The sequence below is a fragment of the Dreissena polymorpha genome, chromosome 8 (genome assembly GCF_020536995.1).
Source record: "Dreissena polymorpha isolate Duluth1 chromosome 8, UMN_Dpol_1.0, whole genome shotgun sequence".
Classification (NCBI taxonomy): Eukaryota; Metazoa; Mollusca; class Bivalvia; order Myida; family Dreissenidae; genus Dreissena; species Dreissena polymorpha.
In genome coordinates this window covers 75,647,328-75,666,941 of record NC_068362.1, presented here as the reverse complement: position 1 = coordinate 75,666,941, position 19,614 = coordinate 75,647,328, and the positions used below count along the sequence as shown (strand labels likewise).

Genomic DNA, 19,614 nt, shown 5'->3' with positions numbered 1-19,614 from the left:
ATTTCAAAGCTGGTAGCCCAACCAGGCTAGTGCCTTAAAAAAATTAATGCCAAGACTGTTTATATAAGCAATTCTCGTAGTATCACAAAATATAACGACAACAACACAACTCTCCAAATTATTCAATTGTTTCGTGTTGCAGCGCTTTATAATATTCATGTTTTTAAATTGTCAAAAACTGCATATAATGGATATTTTAGAGCATGGTTAATGTTCAGTATTGCTTTTTTCTCACAAATATCATAACTACAACGAAAATGTGCGAATCTGAAACAATTTTTTTTTTATTTTGTCAATTTACCAAAACATGAAAAGGCCCCTTTAATAAAGATTAAAATATTTATTGACAACATCTTATACAGCTCTGTTGCATTCATTTTCTTCATTATGGTTGTTTTTGGAAAAAACATATTAAGGTATAAGGCTATAGGTGTGTGATTGGAAATTATAAGTTTTTGTTTGGTAGAATTCTGTTTAGGAATGATAATAAATCATTTTGATCAATATATTCTTTTTTCCCATTCTTACATTTGATATTTAGGAATTAAACAGCATTTATCTGACTTACCACTGTATGATCTGTTGGGCTAAAATTTAGCCTTATTTGCAGAAATGCCAACTATTATAATGCATTAATTAGTCATACGTTTTCAGACAATTCATACACTTATAAAATGCAGATAATTTGTTTTAAATCCAAAATGTTGATTTGGTGTTACTTTAAAAGGCTTCAGTTTCATAACGTTCTTTTCTTTGCAGTCATAAAATCTCATTACATTTGTCTCTTTTTTTATCAGCTTGATCAGCATAACAAAAAACATTAGTATCTAACAATGATGTCATTTCACTATAGTCTATTTAGTATAGAAAAAAAGGCAAATTATTTAAATTAATTTTTAGTTCGGCGTTTTCGGAGAAACCCCGCAGTATTGTCAAGGCCAGCTCGTCATCCGCGTCGTGCTAAACATTTTGTTAAGGTTTTGAACATTGGCTCTAGAATCAAATTGCTTCAACCTTGAAACTTCATATGTAGATGCATCTTGATGAGTTTTACACGCCACTTTTTTTTTGTCGCTAGGTCAAAGGTCAAGGACAGTGTGACCTTTAAAAGAAAAAAATTCTGACAAGCTTTCATTTATTCACGCCTGCACACGTAGCCGAGCTTGGCACCCGTTATGCGGTGCTCTTGTTATATTTTAATTTTCATACATTGTATACTCAACACAATTTATAATACTACAAATGGTAAATGTTTTATTTTCTTTCTTTATTATCCAACAAAAATATTTTTTAAGTTTTGTAATTTATAAAAACCTCCACTTGAAATATAAGCTATGATGGTTTGAGCTCTAAAATGCATGTATTCATACCAAAATAGTGGTAAATACCAAATAATTTTATGTTAAACCATTTTCCTTTGAAAATGCACAACTGAAAAGTACATTTTATTTGTGGTGGGTAATAAATTGTGCCTAGTTTATACCAGACCATACTTGTAGGTGATGAAGCAGCAGACGCTGTGGAGAAAGTGAAGTTTGTAAAGGAGTATGCATGGGTGAAGAATGAAATGTCCAGACCTGGAGCCCGCTCTGTAGCTGGTCACCTGTACCAGAAGAAACCCATAATGCTTTCCAGGCTAGACTATGAGACCATATGCCACTGCAAATGGAGACGTGAGGCTGTGGAAAAACTGCTGAAGAAGGTACTTTTCAAGGGAATATTCATTTTGAGCAGTTTTTACTCACTTTTTTAGCTCACCTGAGTACAATGTGCTTATGGTGAGCTTTTGTGATCCCCTTTCGTCTGTTGGCGTTGTTCGTTGTGAGGCGTCCACATTTTCCTTGTTAACGCTATATAGGCCATATTTATTTTCCAATCTTCATGAAATTAGGGTAGAAGATTTGTGCCAATCATATCTTGGACAAGTTTCAAAATGTTTGCGGTTGGTTGAAACACATGGCCGTTGGGGGGGGGGGGGGCATTTTTCGTTATATGGCTATAGTAGGAACTTAGACAATCAAAAAGTCACATTTATTGTCCAATCTTCATGAAACTTGGTCAGAACATTTGTTCTAATGATATCTTATATGTGTTCGAAAATGGTTCTGGTCTGTTGGTAGACATGGCCGCCAGGGGCGCAGCATTTTTCCTTATATGGCTTTATATGGCTATAGTAAAACCTTGTTAACACTTTAAAGGCCACATTTATTGTCTGATTTATGAAACTTGGTCAGAAGATTTGACCCAATCATATCTTGCGAAGAATTTCGAAAATGACACTGGTTGGTTGAAAAACATAGCGGCCAGGGGGCAGGGCATTTTTTCATATATGGCTATAGAAAAAACTTGTTACCGTAATAAGTCTATGTTTTCGGACACTTAAAAATAATAAAAAAAATTTGTGTCCGAAAACTTAGATACAAAAAATATTCACAAAATACAGGTGTCTGAAAACTTAGAGTTGAAAATTGAAATGTCTGAAAATAGCGTAAATTGTATCAACAACTACCGGTAATAGCACGCGCTTGTAAAATACCATGCCGTATTGTATAAATTACAGTGATATATGTTTTCACTGCATTTTAAATAATTTTAAATGCTTAATTTATTTGACAGAAAGTTACTACAAGGTTGTTCTTTGACCAACGAGTTCAAAGATGAGCATGTGATGTACCGATACTCGCTATAAGAAACTCGCTATAAGAACCTGTAATTAACAAAATAAAACTATGAATTCTTTGTTTGTTCATTTCCGATAGTTGTTGTCTAACACCTTCCTTTGTTAGTAAAACTTGCAATAGGGTGCATCACACTTTGAAGCTTTTAGTATTTGTCACAGTTATTTTACTGAGAAGGGGTACCGGTAGCACCATTGCGGTATATAAATTAACTGTTAATTGGCACTACCCCTGGTAATTGTCATAACGCTTAAGCTATCGGGCGAAACCAGTGTTTAATACCGGTTTATAAGGTTATTTACCCAATAACGCAAATGTAATGGTCCGTTGCCCTTATGCATGCACCTGCCATGTTTTATGATGTTAATCTGGTTGTAAAACCCCATGATCGAAGTGTCATTAGATATTGAAAACAGGACCGAAATTTGGTAAAATAGCGCAGTAAAATATACTGTCCGAAAACTTAGATACATTAATTATGGACGAAAACTCGTGTGTCCGAAAATTTAGAGTCACGAAAAATAATTATTTTTGCTAAAAAATGGGGTGTCCAAAAACTTAGAGTGTCCGAAAACATAGAGTAATTACGGTAACTCTTGAAGTTACATTAATTGTCCAATCTTCATGAAACTTGGTCAGAACATTTTTTTAGATGATATCTTGGATGAGTTCGAAAATAAAAAGGTTTCGGTCTGTTGAAAAACATGGCTGCCAAGGGTTAGGGAATGTATCTTTATATGGCTATAGTAAAACCTTGTAAGCATTCTAAAAGCTACATAAATAGTTCACTCTTCATGAAACTTGGTTAGAACATTTGTTCTAATGATATTCTTAGGCTGCAAAGAACAGGTTAGTTCCTTTGTATCTCAGGTGATTGACGTTGGGCCTTTCAGGCCTCCGTTGGGCCTTTCAGGTCTCCTGTTGACGATAAGCTAAGAGATTTGTAACAATGTTTACTTATGCAAACTGTAAGTTGGAAATTAAATTTTAGCTTAAATGCATTGAAAGCTTTTGCTGAAAAAGAGAATTTTGAGTTTTCTGAGAAGAGCCAATAGTTGGTCTTTTCAGAAAAATCTTGAGAATTCTCCCCAATTGGAGATAGATTCTGGGACCTCCTGGACACCAAGTCAAAATCACCATTGCAGATTGTTATCCACTCCCCCATTTGAAGAAGAAGGGGTACATTGTTTTGCTGGATGTGGGTCTGTCTGTCCGTCTGTCTGTCTGTCTGTCTGTAGACCTTTTTTCAAATCAATAACTTGTCAACAAATTAACCGATTGGCTTGATACTTCGCATGTACATTGGCATTGAACAGTAAATGACTCCTGTTGAAATAAGGGTCACTAGGTCAAAGGTCACTGTCACAATAAGTGTGAAAATCGTTTTGGATCAATAACTCAACAAAGAATTGACTGATTGGCTTGATACTTCCCATGTTCATTGATCTTAGACAGTAGATGACCCCTATTGAAAATGGGGTCACTAGGTCAAAGGTCATGGTCACTGTCACAATAAGTGGGAAAATCGTTTCTGATCAATAACTCGTCAAAGAATTGACTGATTGGCTAGGTACTTCCCATTCGCATCAGCCTGGGACAGTAGATGACCCCTATTGAAATTGGGGTCACTAGGTCAAAGGTTAAGGTCACTGTAACAATAAGTGGCTTGATACTTCATATGTGCATTGGCCTTGGACAGTAGATGACCCCTATTGAAATTTGGGTCACTAGTTCCAAGCCCTGTTTAGATGTCTCCGACCACGGAACTCTTGTTACATTGAATTTTTATAAAATAATAAACTGTGATAGTGATAGGTAACAAATTTATTGTGTATGCTCTGGTTTTAAAGCAGTTAATGCTTGTTTTTCAGAATCTGTGAACACATAGTCAATCTTAATTTGGTGTATGGTCGTTTATGTTTGCCTTCTTCTTTCATATGTGCCTCGCACTGGACAAAAATGGCTTAATGCATGTGCATAAAGTGTCACCACAGATTAACCTGTGTAGTCAGCACAGGCTAATCAGGGGTGACACATAGTCAGCACAGGCTTATCAGGGGTGACACTTTCTGCTTTTATGGAAGTTTTTTTTTGTTTTAAAGAAGAATCTTCTAAACAAAAATCCAGTCTAGGTGGTAAGTGGCATCCCTGATGAGCCTGTGGTCTAGGTGGTAAGTGGCATCCCTGATTAGCCTGTGGTCTAGGTGGTTAGTGGCATCCCTGATTAGCCTGTGGTCTAGGTGGTAAGTGGCATCCCTGATTAGCCTGTGGTCTAGGTGGTTAGTGGCATCCCTGATTAGCCTGTGGTCTAGGTGGTAAGTGGCATCCCTGATTAGCCTGTGGTCTAGGTGGTAAGTGGCATCCCTGATTAGCCTGTGGTCTAGGTGGTAAGTGGCATCCCTGATTAGCCTGTGGTCTAGGTGGTAAGTGGCATCCCTGATTAGCCTGTGGTCTAGGTGGTAAGTGGCATCCCTGATTAGCCTGTGCAGTCTAGGTGGTAAGTGGCATGTCTGATTAGCCTGTGCATATCTAGATGGTAAGTGGCATCCCTGATTAGCCTGTGCAGACTTTACAGGCTTATCTGGGATGAAACTGTACACTTATGAATTAAGACCCCTTTACCTAGAGCTAAATTCATTTCTCTTCTATCTCAGGTCCTTATGGGGTCAGTGGATTTAAAGAAGGCCTTTCTGGCTGCGCTACACAAGGAAGGTGAAAAACATATAGCTGAGAAACTGCAGACATGTTGTGTGACTGAAACAGAAGTTGAAGGTATACAGTTGTACAGTTACATGGCTAGAACCATGAAGAGATGTGAAGCTGAGATTTATGTTTCTTTTATCGTTATTGGTTTAAGTCCTAATAGATTTTACTCATACCTGTGGTTAAGACTTAAATTGCTTCTCTATTCTGGCATATCATATCATACCAATATTTCATTCACTGTACTTTGTTGATTGCTTAGTTGACCATTGTATTTACATGCATTGATTATTAACACATTTGTTTAGGCCCTATAGGGATGTATAGTAATAGTCAAGGTGGCGACGTCAATGCAGGTACAGTTATTTTTCGCCGTTTTACACCCATAACTACTTTTTTTTAATGCCGCTCATATTCCAGCCATATAAATAAGTGTTTATTTCGCATTAAAATTTGCTTTTAATCAAGACTTTACTCCCCATTAATTTTGTTAGTGGAGCTGTAATTAGTTTATTCGCTCAATTTTTTTACAGTGAGACCAATATTATTCATTGGATTCTAACTTTCATGCGTTTTTTGTTGGTCTGCTTCAGCATCAAAATCTGATATTAAATGGCAAAACTCTAATATAAGACATAATAAAAAGTCCACACATTTAAGATCCAGAGAAAATGCATGATTAAATGAATCCACAAAATTTCTTAGGCCAAAAAAAAAATAGTCTTGGTTCAGGGAACCCGACCGACCCTATATTTTGCCCCCGACCCTAACGATTTTTTGGTCCATGGAAAAAAATCTGATGGCGAAAATGCTAAAATCTCGTAAAATTTCATTGAAAACAGCCACCATTTAAACCTGGATTGGTTTTCTATATTTTTCTCTTTGTTTCAATGAAAGTGTTCGCAATTTGAACAGTGAACAAAAACCGGTCTGCACCTGTATACGAGACATTGCTTGACCTTATTGTTATTGAAGTGCGCATGCTAGCTGGCCAATCAACATTGAGCTCGCTTACACATGAAATAACGTTGTTGAATGAAATGTAAAAATGGGTGGAGCTATGGAGTAATATTCGGTAATTCATGCGCAGACACTGTGCACTTTGAATACACAGTTAAAATTGTCGTCTGCAAACAAAATAGCGGCCGGTCGCAAATGTCGTATTATTAAAGATTAAAAATGAAAAGAAGCGTGACAATAATTTAATTATTTCCAAGCTGTCTATTGATCTGAATTTAAAAGTGATAATTAAATAATTAGTTCTATGTCGATGATGTTACAACTTTCTGTCAATTTCCGATCAAATGAAAAGATGATAATTAATTAATTTGTTTGTTTTACTCGCACACTATGCTAACTGACATCAGCGTATTTTAATCAAATGAAAATGTGAAAAACACGCGCGGTTTAATTGTAATTAAAGTTTCGTATTTTTAACACATAGGAAGAGTCATTCATCTAGTTTACTATAAAATGGAATTAACCACTTTGTCTCTACAGTCGCTAACATGGCGTCTTTAACCTTAAAGCGTCGTTGGACGAAAAAGAGTCATAAAAAAAAATTAAAACACAAAACACTAGAGCATTCCAAGAGTCATGGAAACTTGACAACAATTGGCTTCGCTTTGATAATGAATCAAAATCAATGTACTGTGACACCCTTAGCCTGTACAAACCAATAGCAACATTCAAATTTATGTACACTGCTCACTTCCTGTGCGATGCGCTCAAACCCATTGCCATTTTATAAAAAAATGTACCAGAAGAAAGACTTGTGCTATTCTGAGGTTACCCTCCTTTTGACAGCCACTATTCAGACTCTTGAGCACCTGTCGGAGACTAGGTCAGGTCTCATGATGAAAAAAATTCTGAAGGTCACACCCCAAACACCAGAGACTGATAAAGATGGCTTGTTCACTTTTGAATATGAAGGTCACACTATTACAGACAGACAAACAAAAAATGGTTGGCTCAAAGAAATTTTGGGCCAGCGCTAGCCCTGAAGAAGTGCATAAAGAGCTAGGAATATTGAATAATATACAACGACTAAATACCACATGTGCAATGTTAATCATTTGGTAAGTGTTTAAACAATCATGGGTGCATTAACTGACCCTTTTTCACCCTGAAATCAGTCCACTGGTAAAAAAAAAAAAAAAAAAAAAAAAAAAAAGATAAACCTACCTACCCTCCTACATTTTTCTGGCCATGTTCCCTGAACCAAGACTATTTTTTTATTTGGCCTTATCAACAAAATAAAAAAATCCACATATATATTAGGCTGCAAAGTTTCACCTTTGCTTGTTATTATCCGCATCCATAGGCGGAGGGATATTGTTTTGGCGATGTCTGTCTGTCCTTCAGTCCGTCTTTCCGTCCATCCGTGCGGCACTTTTGTGTCTGGAGCCATATCTTGGAAGTGCTTTCGAGAATTTCCTTGAAACTTGGTATGAGTATATATATGGATAAGAGGATGATGTACGCCAAATGGCATTGTACACCATTTCTTAATAATGGAGTTATGGCCCTTTGTATCTTAAAAAAATGCTTTTTTAGCTGAGTGTCAAATATAACACTTTTGTGTCCAGAAGCATATTGGCGGGGGATATCAATTCACTGAATTTGCTGGTTTCATTTCAGTTTTTACAAAGTTGGAGAGATCAGCTCTAGAGCTCTGTGATAGACCAAATAACAACGAGCCTCCGCTCAAACTCTCAGAAAGCGACACTCAGACACTTCTCTTCCATCTATACGAAAAAAACTTCATTGATATCCTGAATGACAGTTTCCTGTCCATGTTCTACTTTAGTATTCGTGATCATAACAAGGTCTTAAACACGTCCATGGATGACGAAAACAGGGCAAAAACACTGATAAACACCATGAAGCAATGCCCTGATAGGATATTTCAGGACTTATGTAAAGTGTGTGTACAGCATGAGTATCCAGAGGTGGTGCAGAAACTAGAGCGGCGAGCGAGTAGGCCAGATTGCAGGCAGCGTCAGAAGAGAGCCATTATACATGCAGACAGTAAGGCCAAACAAAATACTTGTATACATGTACATTGTGAGAGCTTCTCTCTGTAAAAACGGGGTTAAATGTTTTTGGGTAAAGTGGCCTCCCAGATGAGCCTTTGCAGTCGTCACAGGCTAATCCGGGACGACACTTTTCTCGAAACTGTTTGCTTTTCTTGATTTTTACATTAAAAGAAGTCTTTGGAGAGCAAAACTCAAGTTAAGGTTGGAAGTGCACTGGCTTTTCAACATCTGGGACAAAACTTTACCCACATGTATTAAAAACCCTGTTTTGATAGTGAACAGCTCATTGTGTTTTGGACATATAAAAAAAAAACAGGTATATAAGGGATTAAGTGTTTTTGTAGTGTAAGACTTCACAAAATATGTGGAACAAATCAGGTGCCAATATGACATATAATGGAAGCTGTCATGCAACTTTCTCACTCTGTGTGCAGGGTTTTCATTAGGATTCTTTGTAGCAGGCTTTTTAGTTATTTGAGGAGGCCAACCTGCTAGGGGGGTCCGGGGGCATGCCCCCCTCCTTTTGAAATAAAGGTGCCAAATTGTTGCTTTTGAGCGATTTTACATGATTTTCCTCAGTTAAAATAGAGGATATAAATGTGAATTATTAAGTCCTCAGGTTACATCAACTCTCAGGGGTGTCAATTGTCCCAAATTTGAAATCCTGAAAATAAAATCTGGGTGCCGATAGGGCCCACGGCAGGTTCAGGGCACACCCTGGACAGGGGTCCAGAGGCCCTCGGAAGCACCTGCAATTTAGCTTCTTTGAAACAAAGAAATCACTTCTCCTGAGCTTTAAGACACCTGTATTTTTAAGAGATTCAAAACAGAAAAAAAATACTTTGGCTAGCAAATATCGCAATCTATTTCTTTAAATTTTCATGTAGATGCATGGGTCTGAGGTGGAATGTCTCCGTCGGGGGCGAAGGGCCCGGGCCCTAGCTTAATGTATAATTTCTGTGCAGTACAAAACATGTATTCTTTACAGTATTAATGAAAATCTGAATTAAACAAACACTGGAAATGTTAACATTTTAATAAGTTGTAACTTCCAATAATGACAATGACATTTCAAAATATATAATTAAAGCAATTTAAATGACTAGTCCACAAGTAGTTATTCATTGCAAATAAGAAGAAACAGTACAAACTGTAAACATCTTTATCACCTGTCAAACAATAACATTCAATATAATTAACCTCTACTTAACACGATCCCATTTTACGAAGAGAATCTGACTAGCAGTTCAAATAATATTACCAAAGGAGTAAGTTACCTTAAGAAAAATAAAGTCTGATAAACATCACAATAATTAAAACAATAATACTGAAGCATTTTATGAGCAAATACCTGAACATTTATAAGTAATACTGTGGTAAGAGTACACAATGACTGTCTTTTTCTGAAATAATTGATTATTCAGTTTATAAAGATTGTGTGCCTGTTGACATGAGAATAATTGTTTTTATTTGATTAATTTTATTTTTTGGAAAAAAAAATCGGGCATAGGTTGCCCCAGCTGATGCAATCTTAGGATTTAAATATTTTGCTGAGGAAGCTTCTTTGGGCCATTTTTTTCAAATACAAATTTGGACGTTGCTTAACATTGCAGTGCCAATTCAATATATTTAGCATTTAAGGCAACCAAGTCCAACCTTAATCATGAAAAAATAGGAGAGTTTGGGGCTCAAGAGTTTCATTTATCCTAATGAAAGACTCACCCTCCTGTAAAATGTGGTAACAAATAAATCCACTTACCGCTCGGAGGATCAAAACTCCGCGGAGAAACCAAACATCAACGAAATCTGTCGAAAATCGAATAAAAAACGAAATGTAAGTGTAGCAGGAAAGTGCATTTATCCGGAGGTGCCGGTAAATGATAAACGTTAACAAAACTGGAACAAGATAACTTCAACAGAGAACTATCGTTCTAACTCGAAACACAAACGAAAAAGTCGTTTATTTTTCTTTTTTTTTGACATATCCAATTGTTGACTTTGTCACAGTTTGTGACCTTTAATCAAAGTCGTACAGTCTCGTTACCCGCTCCGCGATTGGACAATTATATCGATACGACCAATGAGAAAGCAGTTAACATATATCGGTTAAGGTTGTTTACTTCCGTTTCAGACAGTTAGTATATCAACGAATACTAAATATCTCGTCATCGTCGTGAAAATTTGCAGATGTTTTTTTTTTCTTTCCGAATTTGAGCCGGCCTGAATAACATTTGAGGCGGTCAAATCGGCCGCCGGCCGCCTCCTAATGAAAACCCTGTGTGTGTATAATAAACGACAGACTTATAATTAAAATTGAATATCTTTGACAGTTTTAATGTAATGCCAGTTTGTATCTTACTTGTTAAATATGATTGTACACACTGTTATATTAATTTTAGTGTTTTTAGGTATTGGTATCTTATATTGAATCAAAGTTAGAAGCGCAGAATGTTCTAATTCACTTTAAATCACACTAGAAGTAAGAACCATTAGATCATGTATGTTCAGGAATACATGGCAGTTTAACTTTTCCAAATATTTAGATCAGAACGATGGAGAGGGTCCCTCTTCATCCAAGACAGTCAAGCTTCTGTCATCCGCAGATGAGCATAGACTGGTGTCGACGTTACAGAAATCATCTTCAGATGTTCAGCATGCTTTAGATGAATATGGTACATTAAATCAGAAAAAATTAGTTATTGTTTTATATGAACATTTAACAGCGAAGATGAAGCTTTTAGAATGAAACTTATATACCTTTTTAGCTCACCTGTCACAAAGTGACATGGTGAGCTTATGTGACCGTGTGATGTCTGGCGTCCGTATGTGTGTGCGTGCGTCCGTCAACAATTTGTTTGTGTAGAGTGTAGAGGTCACAGTTTTCATCCAATTTTTTTGAAATTCAGTCAGAATGTTTATATTGAAGAAATCTGAGTTGGGATTGTATTTAGGTCATCTGATGTCAAAAACTAGGTGACTAGGTCAAAAACTAGGTCAAATAATAGAAAAACCTTGTGTAGACAATAGAGGTCGCAGTTTTCATCCAATCTTTATGAAATTTGTTCAGAATGTTTATCTTGATGAAATCGGGGTTGGGATCGTATTTGGGTCATCTGAGGTCAAAAACTAGTTCACTAGGTCAAAAACTAGGTCAAATAATAGAAAACCTTGTGTAGACAGTAGAGGTCACAGTTTTCATCCAATCTTTATGAAATATGGTCAGAATGTATATATTGATGAAATCTGGGTTGGGATTGTATTTGGGTCATCTGGGTTCAAAAACTAGGTCACTAGGTAAAAAACTAGGTCAAATAATAAAAAAACCTTGTGTAGACAGTAGAGGTCACAGTTTTCATCCAATCTTTATGAAATTTGGTCAGAATGTTTATCTTGATGAAAACTGGGTTGGGATCGTATTTGGGTCATCTGAGGTCAAAAACTAGGTCAATAGGTCAAATAATAGAAAAACTGTCAACAATTTGTTTGTGTAGACAGTAGAGGTCACAGTTTTCATCCAATCTTTATGAAATCTGGTCAGAATGTTTATCTTGATGAAATCTGGGTTGGGATAGTATTTGGGTCATCTGGGGTCAAAAACTAGGTCACTAGGTCAAATAATAGAAAAACCTTGTATAGACAATAGAGGTCACAGTTTTCATCCAATCTGTATAAAATTTGGTCAGAATGTTTATCTTGATGAAATCTGGGTTGGGATTGTATTTGGTAAGTCAGGTGAGCGATTCAGGGCCATCATGGCCCTCTTGTTTAATATTCACATTATTTTAAAAATTCAAGTATGTAAATGTAAAAAATATTCTTCTAAATTGATCATGTTAGTGTCAATGCTTTATGATCATGTTAGATTTTAGCAAAACCAACTCATAGTTTCTTGGAATGGTTATTTTTTGAGGACATACATTATTTGAATGTTTGTAACCACTGTGGGAGTGGCTCAATGTAAAGTACATTTGTTATTATAAATGTTAGTGTAATAGTGCGTCATGCTGTCAACTAACCATGCCTCAAATATCTTTTCGGCACAGTTTCTTTGATGTTATAATATATTATTTATATTTTTTGTATATGTTTATATTATGAATCAAGTGTTCTTCAGGCTAAATTAACTGTGATCAAACTAATACTGACCTTACATGTATATCTGCATTATCCTAAAAGCTATTTGTATGGTTGTTGCTTCTGTAGCTTAAAGTATCTTTTTAAGGTTGATCCAGAACTGACTGTAATATCAATCTCCGCCTAGTAAAGGCAATACAGTGGAGCCTTGTGTATTTTTATGCCCTCCTTCGAAGAAGAGGTGGTATATTGTTTTGCACATGTCGGTCCGTCAGTCCACCAGATGGTTTCTGGATGATAACTCACAAACGCTTAGGCCCAGGATCATGAAACAGTCAAACTTCATAGGTACATTGATCATGACTGGCAGATGACACCTATTGATTTTCAGGTCACTAGGTCAAAGATGAAGGTCACAGTGACTCGAAATAGTAAAATGCTTTCCGGATGACTACTCAAGAATGCTAAGGCCCAGGATCATGAAACTTGATTGGTACATTGATCATGACTGGCCAATTACCCCTTTTAATTTTCAGGTCACTAGGTTAAAGGTCAACGTCATAGTGACTCGAAACAGTTAAATGGTTTCCGGATGATAACTCAGAATGCTTACGCCTAGGATCATGAAACTTCATTGGTACATTGATCATGACTGGCAGATGACCCCTATTGATTTTCAGATCACTAGGTCAAAGGTCAAGGTCACAGTGACTCTAAACAGTAAAATTGTTTCCGGATGATAACTCAAGAATGCTTACGCCTAGGATCATGAAACTTCATAGAAACATTGATCATGACTGGCAGATGACCCCTATTGATTTTCAGGTCACTAGGTCAAAGGTCAAGGTCACAGTGACTTGAAACAGTAAAATCGTTTTCGAATGATAACTCAAGAATGCTTACGCCTATGTTCATGAAACTTCATAGGTACATTGATCATGACTGGCAGATGACCCCTATTAATTTTCAGGTCGCTAGGTCAAAGGTCAAGGTCACAGTGACTCTAAACAGTAAAATGGTTTCCTGATGATAACTCAAGTATTATTAGGCCTATAATCATGAAACTTCATAGGTACATTGATCATGACTGGCAGATGACCCCTATTGATTTTCAGGTCACTAGGTCAAAGGTTAAGGTCACAGTGACAAAAAACATATTCACACAAAGGCTGCCACTACAACTGACAGCCCATATGGGGGGCATGCATGTTTTACAAACAGCCCTTGTTTATTCATTGCGCAGGTTTTATGCTTGACTCTGTCAATAACAGCTCAATTGTGCTGCAACTATTTAGTTATTTGTTGATTATTGCGCAGGTTTCAAGCTGGAGACTGTCAATAACGGCTCAATAGTGCTGCAACTATTTAGTTATTATGCCCCCCCCCCCCCCCTTGAAGGAAGAGGAGGTATATTGTTTTGCACATGTCGGTCGGTTGGTCCGTCCACCAAATGGTTTCCAGATGATAACTCAAGAACGCTTAGGCCTAGGATCATGAGACTTCATAGGTACATAGATAACAACCGGCAGATGACTCCTATTGATTTTCAGGTCACTAGGTCAAAGGTCAAGGTCACAGTGACTCTAAACAGTAAAATGGTTTCCAGATGATAACTCAAGAATTATTTGGCCTATAATCATGAAACTTTATAGGTACATTGATCATGACTGGCAGATGACCCCTATTGATTTTCAGGTCACTAGGTCAAAGGTCAAGGCCACAGTGACAAAAAACGTATTCACACAATGGCTGCCACTACAACTGACAGCCCATATGGGGGGCATGCATGCTTTACAAAAAGCCCTTGTTTGTTGATTATTGTGCAGGTTTCAAGCTGGAGACTGTCAATAACGGCTCAATAGTGCTTCAACTACGCCCACAGCAGCCAGATTCGTTCCAGAAGCTGAAGGAGAACTGTCGGTCCGGGAAGATCAAGGACTTTATACCGGTAGTGTACAGCAGGGAGGGGGTGCCTCTCCAGGAGGGAGAGTACAGGCTCAAATTCTTCATCTACCTGCTGCCCACTGCAACAGATAGCCTTGGTAGGTAGTTGGTTCTCTTTTTTGTGCAACCCAATGGAGGAAATATTAAAAGCAAACTATTCTATTAAATCTGTAAATCCACAATTTTTAGCTTACCTGATTGCTCAGGTGAGCTTTTGTGACCGGTCTTTGTCCGTCGTCTGTTTGTCCGTCTGTCCGTCCATCCATCTGTCCACATTTGTTCGTAAACACTCTAGATGCCACATTTATTGTCCGATCTTCATGAAACTCGGTCAGAAGCTTTGTCCCAATGAAATCTCGGTCGAGTACGAAACTAGGTCGTGCCGGGTCAAAAACTAGGTCATAAGGTAAAAAAAAAGAAAAAACTTGAAAACACTGTAGAAGTCACATTTCATGCCCAATCTTCATGTTACTTTGTCAAAATGTTTGTCTCAATAATATGTTGGTTGAGTTCAAAAGTGGTTCCGGTCCGTTGAAAAACATGGCTGCCAGTGGGCGGGGCAGCTCTCCTTATTTGGCTATAGAGAAACCATGTTAACACTCTAGAAGTCACATTTTTTGCCCAATCATCATGAAATTTGGTCAAAACATTGGTTTTATTGATATCTTGGACGATTTTGAAAATGGTCCAGATCGGTGAAAAAACATGACCGCCAGTGGGCGGGGCATTTTTCTCTATATGTATATAGTGAAAACATTTGAACACTCTAGAAGTCACATTTTTGGCCCAATTATCATGAAATTTGGTCAGAACATTTGTTTTCTTGATATGAGAGTAGAGTTCGAAAATGGTTCTGGTCAGTTCAATAACATGGCTGCCAGGGGTGGGGGTGCAGTTTGTCTTATTTGGCCATAGAGAAACCTTGGTAACATTCTAGAAGTCACAATTTTTTCCCAATCATCATGAAAGTTGGTCAAAACATTGGTTTTATTGATATCTTGGACAAGTTCAAAAATTGTCCAGATTGGTGAAAAAACATGGCCGCCAGTGGGCGGGGCATTTTTCTCTATATATATATAGTGAAAACATGTGAACACTCTAGAAGTCACATTTTTGGCCCAATTTTCATGAAATTTGGTCAGAACATTTGTTTCCTTGATACGAAAGTTGAGTTCGAAAATGGTTCCGGTTAGTTGAATAACATGGCTGCCGGGGGGGGGGGGGGGGGGGGCAGTTTTCCTTATTTGGTTATAGAGAAACCTTGTAAATATTCTAGAAGTCACGATTTTTTCCCAGTCATCATGAAAGTTGGTCAAAACATTGGTTTCATTGATATCTCGGACGAGTTCGAAAATGGTCCAGATCGGTGAAAAAACATGGCTGCCAGTGGGCGGGGCATTTTTCTCTATATGTATATAGTGACAGGCCTTTTTCTGCCTATCTCACGGGTCTGATAGTCAGACCCATTCCCAATGCCAAATATTGATGTTTTTTCCCAATTGTAAAAAAAAATTCCCAATTTCCAACCGAAATAATCAAAACTAAAAATGCGTTTCTCGGTAGGTACCGTGTTTTAAATAATCGTGCGCCGTGTTTTAACGTGCCAATGCGTAGAACGTCATCGTATTGAGTGTTCCATAATGCAATTTTGCGATCTTGAGACTTTAGACAAAATTGCGGCCGCTTGTGTCTATGCATTTCTTAAGACACATTTACGGTCATTTTGGGTCAAAATTAGCTTTTAAATATTGAAGTGCTGGATAATTCATAATTATCTGGTCTGTATACAACAAGTGATAACCATGTGAACGCATTAATTATTGTAAATTGGTTGAGAATCGAAATCAATGGTCTGAGGTAAATAAATGTGGACTAGTTTCACTTTCAATGCTACTGTGGTTCGAAAGAGTAGATTTGGGTAAACAAATTTGGAAATCGGATGCAGTCTAAAAATGTTGCATAATACGAAGTACTATCGAAGTAAAATACGAAAAATTGACCCGAAAGGCAACAAAAACTCAAATGTTTTGTGGGGAAATACTACCGCCAGTCAGTCTACGATTAACCCATAATTTAACTCGCCCATTAGCAAGCAAATGATGAACATTGGCCACTGCCAGATTCAGAGTCACTACCCTTTGTAGCTTCTCAACATTTCAATACTGAACATTTATGATGTTTTTCTTTACTTTTGTGTTTCAAAAAATGGTTGCCTTCAGACATTTGGCAACTTGAATTTTGATTAAAAATATGTTGGATACAGGTCATTCGACTGTAAATATTCATAAAAAATGACATATCGAGCTATGTATTTTAGTTGAACTTCAAGCATAATAAAGTCTGTGTTTTTTTATCATACATGTACTTACGTTAGCAGTGGACAATGACTGTTGCATGGTAAAAAACAGTTTAAAACTTTCTTACCATTTTTGGGCAATACCTTTGTTTGAAAGCATAAGATTTAAAAGAAAAAATCAGAAAAATAATTTCCCAAAAAATGCTTTTGTCGATGAAAATTCTTCCCAAATTGGAAGATTTGGCGACTCGAAAAATCCCAATTTTGCTAGGTACTTTTTCCTAAAATAATCAGAAAAAGGCCTGTAGTGAAAACCTGTGAACACTCTAGAAGTCACATTTTTTGCCCAATTTTCATGAAATTTGGTCAGAACATTTGTTTCCTTGATATTAGAGTTGAGTTCGAAAATGGTTCCGGTTAGTTCAATAACATAGCTGCCAGGGGGGGGGGGGGGGGGGCAGTTTTTCTTATTTGGCGATAGAGAAACCTTGTAAACACTCTAGAAGTCACATTTTTTGCCCAATCATCATGAAAGTTGGTCAAAACATTGGTTTCATTGATATCTCTGACGAGTTCGAAAATGGTCCAGAACGGTGAAAAACATGGCCGCCTGTGGGCGGGGCATTTTTCTCTATATGTATATAGTGAAAACATGTGAACACTCTAGAAGTCACATTTTTGGCCCAATTTTCATGAAATTTGGTCAGAACATTTGTTTTCTTGATATGAGTTGAGTTCCAAAATGGTTCCGGTCAGTTGAATAACATGGCTGCCGGGGGGGAGGGCAGTTTTCCTTATTCGGCTTTAGAGAAACTTTGTAAACACTCTAGAAGTCACAATTTTTGCCCAATCATCATGAAAGTTGGTCAAAACATTGGTTTTATTGATATCTCGGACGAGTTCGACAATGATTCGGATCGGTGAAAAAACATGGCTGCCAGTTGGCGGGGAATTTTTCTTGTATATAGTGAAAACATGTGAACCCTCTAGAAGTCACGTTTTGGCCCAATTTTCATGAAATTTGGTCAGAAAATTTGTTTCTTTGATATGAGAGTTGAGTTTGAAAATGGTTCCGGTTAGTTGAATAACATGGCCGGCAGGGAGGGGAGGGGGGGGGGGGGCAGTTTTCTTATATTTATATAAAAGCTTGTGAACACTTAAGAAGTCACATTTTTTGCCCAATCATCATGAAACTTGGTGAAAAGATAGGTTTTATATATATCACATAATTAATGCCATAATTATTGCCCTTAGATTGTCAAAATTTTCATTATATTATACAAAGTCCTTGTAAAAACTCTAGAGGTCACAATTTTGTTTCAGATTTTATGAATCTTGGTCATAATATTTATTTTTGTAAGCAAAGTTTGATGTTAGGTAAGGGGGGTCAACTCAAAATATAGGCCACCAGGTCAAATCTTACAAAAACAAAATCACTCCATATGCCAGAGTTTTGGTTCAATAATGATGAAACTTGACCAGGATGTTTGTCTGGACAATATCTAGGTCAAGTTTGACGTTTGGTAAAGATTGAATGAACTGACTCCTCTCAGGTGAGCGAACTAGGGCCATCTTGGCCCTCTTGTTTTTGTATACCCCCGGATCAAAAGATTGGGGGTATATTGTTTTTGGCCTGTCTGTCTGTCATTCATTCATAGTGTGTGTCCCAAAACTTTAACCTTGGTTAAAGTTTTGCAATAACTTTTGCATTATTGAAGATAGCAACTTGATATTTGGCATGCATGTGTATCTCATGGAGCTGCACATTTTGAGTGGTGAAAGGTCAAGGTCATCCTTCAAGGTAAAAGGTTAAATATATGGTTCCAAAGCGGCGTCCAAACTTTAACTTTGGTCATAACTTTTGCAATACATGTATTAATGATAGCAACTTGATATTTTGCATGCATATGTTTTTAATGGAGCTGCACATTTTGAGTGGTGAAATGTCAAGGTCAATGACATCCTTCAAGGTCAAAGGTCAAATATATACCTCGAAAGCCATTTTTCATCTCTGGTAAGCAGTCATAAGGCATTAATTTCAAGGTGTGAAAAAACAACACTCATATCAATCTGCATTGTTGTATCAACGTCATATCGTTTGTATGTGTATGATTGCAGTAACTGCCTTGGATATAGTAAATGCAGCCCACTGTGAAAAAAACATTATAAGTTGTTTAAAGGGTCTGTTTTTATTTGGGTCATTAAGGGGGCAATCTTCAAAATGAATTATGTCACAGTATGTATATGTCTGTTTCTTTGACTGAGAATGATACTTTCATCAGACCAACCTTCTTAAAATTGGTCATGTTGAGTACACTGGATGGACTGTTTATAACTCATAGTAAAATTAAATATGTCTTTTTTACAGAAGACAAGAAAGTGATGTTTCATTTAGAGACAGATCCAGAGAAATCCACTGGTAATACCTGTTGTGTACGGTTCCATTTTTGATAAATGACACTTGATAAAATATAAAATTTTGCTGTAAAAAGTTTATATTTTCTTGAATAGTTGGAATTTTTATCATTCTAAATTGTTCAAGGTATTAACTTGTATAATAGCAAAACATTTAATTTTAAGCCTCTATAACGCTCAAAATCAATGAAAATTTCTTAAAGTATTTCCTAAAATAAAGTTAACACTTAGACAATGCTTGTAGTTCCTTATACATGTAGCAATAGCCAAAATTTCAACGCTAGATGTGGTATGATTACATAGATTTTTGTAGATACAAAATGCTCGTTTTTATTTTTTTGCCACAATTAATTCCATTTTAATTTCCCGCGAATATATCTATTCATACGACACAAACACTAAAATGGTACCATGTTAGTGTTTGTGTGTCGTATGAATTGATATCGTTGCAGGAAATTAAAATGGA

General features: G+C 36.9%; 1 protein-coding gene across 8 annotated transcripts in view; it reads left to right on the top strand.

The window, feature by feature from the left end:
- The window catches only part of LOC127842490 (uncharacterized), a 48,878-nt gene that overhangs the window by 10,007 nt on the left and 19,257 nt on the right, over positions 1-19,614 (top strand). For all 8 annotated transcript variants that reach the window (XM_052372019.1, XM_052372021.1, XM_052372022.1 and 5 more), the window contains 6 exons: positions 1,500-1,702; positions 5,333-5,450; positions 8,022-8,411; positions 10,963-11,091; positions 14,320-14,535; positions 19,102-19,152. In XM_052372019.1, the coding sequence (XP_052227979.1) occupies positions 1,500-1,702; positions 5,333-5,450; positions 8,022-8,411; positions 10,963-11,091; positions 14,320-14,535; positions 19,102-19,152 (1,107 nt within the window). The remainder of the gene's footprint in view (positions 1-1,499; positions 1,703-5,332; positions 5,451-8,021; positions 8,412-10,962; positions 11,092-14,319; positions 14,536-19,101; positions 19,153-19,614) is intronic.